At 36.7% G+C, this 8,743-nt stretch overlaps 1 protein-coding gene across 7 annotated transcripts in view; it reads left to right on the top strand.

Moving 5' to 3' along the window:
- Nucleotides 1–285: 285 nt before the first annotated feature.
- The window catches only part of PPP3CB (protein phosphatase 3, catalytic subunit, beta isozyme), a 32,276-nt gene continuing 23,818 nt past the window's right edge, over nt 286–8,743 (top strand). For all 7 annotated transcript variants that reach the window (XM_009322434.1, XM_009322432.1, XM_009322436.1 and 4 more), the window contains exons 1-4: nt 286–481; nt 2,648–2,772; nt 7,106–7,217; nt 8,104–8,249. In XM_009322434.1, coding sequence (XP_009320709.1) covers nt 454–481; nt 2,648–2,772; nt 7,106–7,217; nt 8,104–8,249 — 411 coding nt within the window. In that variant the 5' untranslated portion in view covers nt 286–453. The remainder of the gene's footprint in view (nt 482–2,647; nt 2,773–7,105; nt 7,218–8,103; nt 8,250–8,743) is intronic.

The raw sequence follows: 8,743 nt of genomic DNA, 5'->3' as shown, positions 1-8,743 counted from the left end.
AGAGGCAGTGTTGACTCTTGCAAATGTTGTGCATATTATTGTGCCTTCTAAGTCTGTTTTATAGTTTCTACAAACTTGCACATTATAGATGTTACTTTTTTAAAATACATACACAGATAGCACTATTCCATCCAGCTTTTAATGATGTCATCAAGTTGGTTGATTGAAAGACAAATTTGATACTTTGGATAGCAGCTATTCCATGACAGATCCAATCCTAGATAGAGTACATTTTAAAAATAGCATTGTTGCGACTGCTGTTTCTTCTTTTAAATTTTAGCTGTACCTTTTCCACCAACGCATCGCTTGACGTCTGAAGAAGTGTTTGACACAGATGGAAGACCAAGGGTTGACATTTTGAAGAACCACTTGATAAAAGAAGGTCGAGTGGATGAAGAAATTGCACTTAGAATCATCAATGAGGGTGCTGCAATATTACGGAGGGAAAAAACTATGATAGAAGTTGAAGCTCCAATTACAGGTAATATTTCTAGCTAATTTCACTCATAATTAAATTTGAAAAAAGCCAGATTTTTTCAGTAGTAGAGTTTGTCTTAAAAATTCCTAAAATAAAATTTCTGTATAATCTTACTGAATTATCCCTCACAACTGCATTTGCTTAACAGTACTCAAATGGTCTGAAAAAGCCAGGCTGCACGTTATTTTGCAAGATGAAGGCATTAAGCCTATTGGAAAAAAATAGTATGATTGGTATTAAAATGACAAAATAGAAAGTAGTTAAATGCTGATGAATTACGGATTTCTAATTCCTGCAATATTGTAAGTGGCAATAAAGACATTTATCTGGAATAGAGAAATGAACTCAGAATTATCCTGAAATTTAAATATGTGAAGAGAAGCTAATTGCTGTGGTTTGAAGCAAATACTGTGAACTGGAATTCTGAGTGAAAAATACACCTTTATAGTTCCTCTATAGGTGAGACTGACGGTTGCATGTAAAACCATGTTCTTTTAAGGGTAGTAGTACTGGAAAGTGTTGAAAGATTGTTTTAGCATCTTTAATGCACTAGGACCAGATCCACTGTGATACAAAACTGACTCTTAGGGGTTTTTTGGAGTATTTCCATGGTTTGACTAGTTCTATTTCTGTATGGCCTGGTGAAAGGTGGAATTGGTGTCCTTTAGTACTTTTATTTATAAACAATTCAGACTCATAGAAAATAGTTTATGTGGCATATCTGTTATTTATGATAATGAAAGTAGATTTGATTTTTGTGTTCAAATCAGATTTTCTTTCATTTGAATGTGTTTTCTTCTAAATGGACCTATATAAAATTAGTGTCTGAAAAGCTTCTTTTAGGGCATCAGCTTGCTTTAGTTCGTTAGTATTGGGCAAATGAAAACATTTAAACAGTACATCGTTATTATTGACATCTTTAAAAAAAATGAATGATTGAAATGGTGGAAACCACTAAGTGACTGAACTCAGAGTCTTTTGAAGCTCCAGATAAAGTTCAAAATTACAGTTTTCTCCATATGTTTAGAATGTTTATATTTCCGTTTATTCAGGTAGTTACCCAGAGCTACTGGTATATTGACAGCTGAAAAAGAAGGAAAGTTCTTGCAGTGTTTGAGTAGAAAACTTAAGAAAAGTGACATAAAAGAGGACACATTCTATTTAGTCTAATATTTTGTAGGTCATGATGACAAATGGTGTGCTCCAAGGGAATAACAACCTTTAAAGTGTGGTGTGCCATATGCAGTATTTCTTTCCAAAATTAGAACAACTTTTTTTCCCCAAAAAAATTTACTGATAAACTCTGAGAAGTCAGAAAATGCTATTCATCAGTTGATCAGAGACATTTTGCATCAACGGAAGGCATAGTCTCTCAAATTCTTGTTAATTGTTACCAGCAATACCTCATGCAGAAGCGAGAAGGCAGCTCCTGACTTCCATTGAGCTGGGAACTCCTGTGGGAATGAGGAGTTAGGAGCAGTTGTCTCTTCCATACATTTCTAAATTTTTTTTTTTTTAAATTGTGAGATGACCTAGCTTTGCTGTATGCTCTTCGAAGTCTTCCCATCTGCTATCTTTGGCACTTCTGCCTTAGGTTGCTGACCACTGGTCTTGTCCTGTCTCATATTCTAAAAACACAAGAAAAATCCACTGTTGAAATAGTGAACATGGTTATTTGAAGGAGAAAAGTAACTGAGCAAAGAGAAGATATGATGATATTAAAAGGTATGTTAGTCTGACTCAGAAACAAAAGCATACTCCCTGCTTTTTTCAGTCCCACAGGGACACAGCAAATTGTTGCAAAGCAGCAGGCATTTTCAAATATGCATACCAAGGAGAATTTGCAAAGATACCTAAGGGGGTGGGGAGGACAGTAAAGAGCTGCTGACAACTTTCAGGACCTCAGTGCTCAGTGCATTAACTGCGTTTGAAAAATATTCCACAATCTGCTAGACTCAAATAGGGCTATCATCAACATTGTCACAGGTAATGAGGACAGCACCTTAATGAAAAGCGAAGGGGGAAGCTTCAGAAATTTCTGTTATTCCTGCTTTATACCTGCCTTTCCTCTTAACTAGAAGTACTTTGTGGCTGTTTACTTAGCTATAACTTAGTAACTTTTCTGTTAGATTTTTTTTAAATTAATTTGAACAAAATTTTTGCTTGCAGTGTGTGGTGATATTCATGGCCAGTTCTTTGATCTAATGAAGCTGTTTGAAGTGGGAGGATCACCTGCTAACACAAGATACCTCTTCCTCGGTGACTATGTAGACAGAGGTTATTTTAGTATAGAGGTAACGGAATATATTAATCTGTTTTGTCCTAAATTTTTCTATAAGCACACTTTCACTATAAGCACAGGTTTTCAAATGAAATTTTAGGTCTGCTTTAACATGTGAATGTGTTCTTCCTTGCTGTGCTTTCTCCTATGACAGAGGTCTGTGTACAGGAGGATGTTGACCAGCTGTTTGGACTGTCCTGTTGAAATCACCACTTACTCATTTTTCCTCCTCTTTCTTTAGTTAGTTTTTAAAAAGTTGAATTCTGTAGCATTATTATACATAATCCTGCTTCTCTGGTAATATGCAGGAAAGTGTGTTTGTATGTTTTTGGAGAACAGGTGAGTCATGACTGCAAGGTCTTTTAATTTATTATAGCTGTTTATCTGTATAAAGTAGATTAATTTTACTTATGTAATCAAATGTTTTTTAATAATTATTTTTCTTTACTAAAATTCTGAGGGCGATTACAGATATTCCCTAAGGATGACCTGTGTTTCTGCCATTAATTTTTCAGGTATTTTGAATTCAAATAATATTTTAATTTTCAGCGTGTTTATTAACTATGCTATATTCCAGAAATATTCACTTATTCATATCAATTAGTTTCAGAGCTATGATTTTGGAGATTGGTGACGGGTGGCATCCCGCAGGGGTCCATATTGGGACCGGTACTGTTTAATATCTCCATCAATGACATAGACAGTGGGATCGAGTGCACCCTCAGCAAGTTTGCAGGTGACACCAAGCTGAGTGGTGCGGTCGACACGCCAGAGGGACGGGATGCCATCCAGAGGGACCTGGACAAGCTCGAGAAGTGGGCCCGTGTGAACCTCATGAGGTTCAACAAGGCCAAGTGCAAGGTCCTGCACCTGGGTCGGGACAACCCCCGGTCTCAATACAGGCTGGGGGATGAAGGGATGGAGAGCAGCCCTGCCAAGAAGGACTTGGGGGTACTGGTGGGTGAAAAGCTGGAGCAGCCCTGCCGAGAAGGACTTGTGGGTACTGGTGGAGGAAAAGCTGGACATGGGCTGACAATGTGCGCTCGCAGCCCCAAAGGCCAATTGTATCCTGGGTTGCATCCAAAGCGGCGTGGCCAGCAGGTCAAGGGAGGTGATTCTGCCCCTCTCCTCTGCTCTGGGGAGACCCCACCTGGAGCACTGTGTCCAGCTCTGGAGTCCTCAGCATAAGAAAGACACGGACCTGTTGGAGCAGGCCCAGAAGAGGGCCGGGAAAATGATCAGGGGGATGGAACACCTCTCCTGTGAAGAAAGGCTGAGAGAGTTGGGGTTGTTCAGCCTAGAGAAGAGAAGGCTTTGGGGGGACCTTATTGCAGCCTATCAGTACTTCAAGGGGGCTTCTAAAAAAGGTGGCGGCAAACTTTTTAGCAGGGCCTGTTGCGACAGGACAAGGGGGAATGGCTTTAAACTAAAGGGGGGTAGATTTAGGCTAGATATAAGGAAGAAATTTTTTACGCTGAGGGTGGTGAAACACTGGCCCAGGTTGCCCAGAGAGGTGGTGGATGCCCCATCCCTGGAAACATTCCAGGTCAGGTTGGACAGGGCTCTGAGCAACCTGATGTAGTTGAAGATGTCCCTGCCCATGGCAGGGGGGTTGGACTAGATGACCTTCAGAGGTCCCTTCCAACCCAAACTATTCTATGATTCTGTGATTTTTAAGTTAACTATTCTTCTGGAGCCAGCTTGGGAAGTGCCTCAGCTTGGGATCTCTTCATAGATACCAAATCTAGTAGAGTGGCATACCATTTGAAATAGTATTTTGCAAGTCATGGTGTATGCTACTTCATTTCTGTATTAAAATTATGCTGTTCTAATAACATGTGTGGATGTATACGGTGAAGGGCATGCCTTCAACCCCCAATGCCTTTTGGGGTTGTTAGGGATGGTAGACAAACAGGAGATGCAGCAAGAGTGATTGCCTCAAAGTCATTTATAAGGAAAAATTTCAACAGACATTCCGTATTTATTAATTCGATCTTCTTGGCCTGTTCTTGATGATAACAAATAATGTAATTGTCCTTGAAAGGACATTTACACAGCAACAATATATGTTAATATATCAAAACATGGTATGAAAGCTCTTCAACCATTAAATTTCCAAAAAACTTTTGAACAATGGATGTTCTTGAATGTATTAATAAGAACAGGCTCCATTTTTTTTCCTCTCATATGATTTTAATTTAATTTTTAATATAATATTTGGCATGCTACAGATACTTGTGGAATATGTAAAGGTATTCTAACTATACTCTTGAAAACCACTCCAGGGTTCTTAAAAGGCTTGTCTTTCTTCATTGAGATAATCTGCTCTCTTCTGCTCTGAATGGCTGTTGGAACATCGGTGAAATACATGGCAGATTGTCTGAATGAAGTTGAATTGCTGCAAGTGCATGAAGGTGGGGCTGTGCTTTGTGATCCTGTTGAGAAAGAAAAAAGTAGTACATGAAAATCAGCCATTTATTCTCCACTTTAACCTTAAAAATATTTTCCTACTTAAGTTTTTGCCTTAATTAACATTCAGGAGGTTTAAGTTGACCTCCAGGAGTTTTCATATAAGGTTACTTTAAAATCTTTCTTAGTGATTGGAAATGTAATATACTTGTGGTAAAATACTTGACTTTTCAGCAAAAAGTGAAGGTAAAATTTTCTGAAAATGTACAAACAGTGAAATTTGATTTTTCACTAATAAATTCTTAATCAGTCTGTCCTGAAACATCTTTAATTGCGTTGATATTTTAGTAGTAACCCATTTCCAATTAAAAATGTCATCACTTCTAACAGGAAAGATAATTACATGCTACCGTGATTGTATATAACGAACTGCTGGGATCAAGATGGAGTCCTTCACAGAAGTGTGTGCAATTTCTTCTTTTCTGTACTGGAAGTAACAAGACATAGAGAACTCTGGCATTAGTCTGTCTGTATTTAATAATAAAAAATAAATATGCCAGTACAGGAAAGGTTAAAAAAAAATTCTTTTTGTACTTAATAGGTAACATGCTTGAGAATGTGTAAATCTCAGCAATTTAATCAAATGTAGTATCCATTCACTGAAAGGAAGGCACTATTTTGCCAGTTTTCTATGAAATGCTTTCAAGGTTGTCAGCTTTTATAAATTTTTCGTACAAACTGACTTAACTAAAACAGTTCACGGTTGTAGAATTTGCCAGATTAATTCATGCATTCATTTGATGATAAGCAGTTGTTTTGTAAGAAACTGATTATGCTCTCTGCTGGGAAACAGTTTTAAAGAGTCTGGGGACTTTGCAATATATCAGGATATTTTAGAGTTATAGAAACATTGGAAAGCAAGTGGTATCATTAGAAAAATTACTATTTTGCATATTTTTACTAAGAAGATAAGAAAAATTCAGTAATTAGTTTAGCTAGACTTCACAGTAGAAGTCTGGTGTATTTCTCCATGTTTGCTGTGTTTTTTAAAGTGTTCCTTTGTTTTCTTTCTTCCTTCATGTACTGACTATTCTATGCAAAATAACTTTGAAGAACGATAGCTTCAGGGTACTCGATTAAGAACAATAATAATAACAACTTTCAGGTGACTTCAGTGTAGTCCAAAACTTCTGGGGTTTTGAGATTTCTGTGCTGAGTTAAAAATACAAGAATCAGTTCTGAAATTTCAGAAATACATTTTGGGCATTCAGGACTGCCGGGTGGTAACAGACTCTAAACTGAAAAAATTGTGCATGTTCTGTAGCTCTGTCCTCAACTCTGTTTGCTGCTGATGTTGCAATAATAATGATATATGGAAACTTACTATAATTCTTTGAATTTGCTGCTTGAACACTGAATAAACAACTAGCTTTCCCAGCTTTGGGGGGAAAAAAAGGTTTACTCTGTCCATTCTTAGGTTTAAAACGGTCTCCAAATCATATAGGTGACTTCAATGTAAATAGTTTTGTGGGCTTTTTTTCTTCAATCTCTATTAATAAATGTCTTGCTTTCCTTCTTATGCCAGTGTTTAGAATCATATTATAAAATCAGATTTTAGGCACAAACACATGCATTGTTTGTCTAGATGAAGGTGTTCTGTGGTATAATTCTGCTGAGTTTATTTTATTATTGAGTGTTCAGTAAATACAAATATTTTTTCAGCATTCTGTGCATCTGTTCTTGAGAAAAGTAATAAGCAATTTGCATAACTCATGTCCAGAACTGGACTCGGGGAAGTAGTGCTGTATTTTAAAATGGCACATTAAGCTGTACTTGCTTTTGAAGGTGTTAATATTCTTACTCAATGTTTCTCAGTAATAACTTTTAAAGTTCTTATAAACTAATGTATTTTACTGGATATCTTTGTTTTTCAACAGTGTGTGCTGTACTTATGGGTCCTGAAAATTCTCTACCCAAGCACGTTATTTCTTTTGAGAGGCAACCATGAATGCAGACACCTAACAGAGTATTTTACCTTTAAGCAAGAATGTAAGTACTGTCTAAGAATTTAAAATTAGCTTACTTCCAGCCTGCTGATCTACAGTCTGTCATTTTGCTTGAGAGATGTTTGCCTGTTAGTTTAATTAAGGTCTTGCAAACATTTGGAGGCCCCATTGACTTAGGTGGAATTGCAGTGAAGCGTGGCGTTGGAGTGCAGGTTATGTAGAAGACTGCTGTCTGTAAAGATACATTATGGAGTAAATCTTGATGTATCAGTCCTGATTTTAAAATCCTGGAGCGAGGAAGGTTATGTTGCTGTCTTGGCTATAATCGGGAGTGCAAAGTAACTTGCTGAGCAGCATTGTGAAGCTAGCAATAAAACCCTACTACCAAGTAGTTTTTCCATTTGGGGAATTGATTTCAGCTATACTAGTAAGATAACTCTTTCGGTGATGTAAGCTGCTTCTCCATTTGGAGGCTTGTGTAAGTATTGATCCAGTGACAAATGGATCATTTGCCCTGGTAAAACCCTCTTTGATGTAGGTAAAAGTGATGTAATCTATAAGCAGTTCTTAGCTTTTCACTGTAAATGAGAAATCACAAACTTCTCAGTAGTATTTTACACCAAAGTATGCTGTATAATTGTATGACGCAAAATAATTCTGTGATTTTTTTTAAAAACAAAAATAGTTTCTCCACACGTGAGATACAGAAGAAGAAATGAAAAAAGTGTATAGTTATGGAAGAGAATATATCTTAGAAGTGTACTTGCTGTTGTGGTGTTTGGAAATCCTCATTTAAACCCCAAAATACTCATTGTTTTGGGTTTTTTTTAAGCATTCACTTTGAGATTTGCTCTTATAATTATGATCCACTAGATTACTTCTACCATCTAATGTGGATTTCTTAATATTTTCTATTTTGTTTCCTGCAGGTAAAATAAAGTACTCCGAAAGAGTCTACGATGCTTGTATGGAAGCTTTTGATTGTCTCCCTCTTGCTGCTCTTTTAAATCAACAGTTTCTTTGTGTTCATGGTGGACTTTCACCAGAAATTAATACACTAGATGACATTAGGAGAGTGAGTATTTTGTGTATGTGAAAATAAGTGGAAATAGAGATATTTACATGATGCTATACAAAGTCATGTTTGTGAAATTGTCAGTATATTATTTTCTGTTCTTGTCTCTTTTGGAAGTGTAAATCAGGAACTGAAATGTAGGCTAAGCAGTATCATAATTAAAAAATCCTGGATTATCGAGTGCATTTTCCATTAGTAGATCTCATTGGGACAGCTGGGACTGTTACAAAACACACACAAAAAACCCACTCAAAAACTCCACATAGCTTCCTGAGACAGGTAGTACATGTCAAGAGCTTCATATCCAATCGAAATAGTGCTTTTTTTTTTTTTTTTTAGATAAGAGCTAGCATTCTCATGGCTTTCAGGACAAAACTCGTAGAAGTTAATTGTAGTCTTAAAATTGTTTGGTGTATCAAACATTGTATTTCAGTTATTCTTACATTTCTTTGAAAAGTGGTTTTTTTTTTACTCTCTTCATCCTGTATTTTTGT

Source organism: Pygoscelis adeliae, unplaced genomic scaffold (assembly GCF_000699105.1).
Source record: "Pygoscelis adeliae isolate BGI_AS28 unplaced genomic scaffold, ASM69910v1 Scaffold244, whole genome shotgun sequence".
In the NCBI taxonomy this organism is placed as follows: Eukaryota; Metazoa; Chordata; class Aves; order Sphenisciformes; family Spheniscidae; genus Pygoscelis; species Pygoscelis adeliae.
This window is presented reverse-complemented; position numbering and strand designations above follow the sequence as displayed.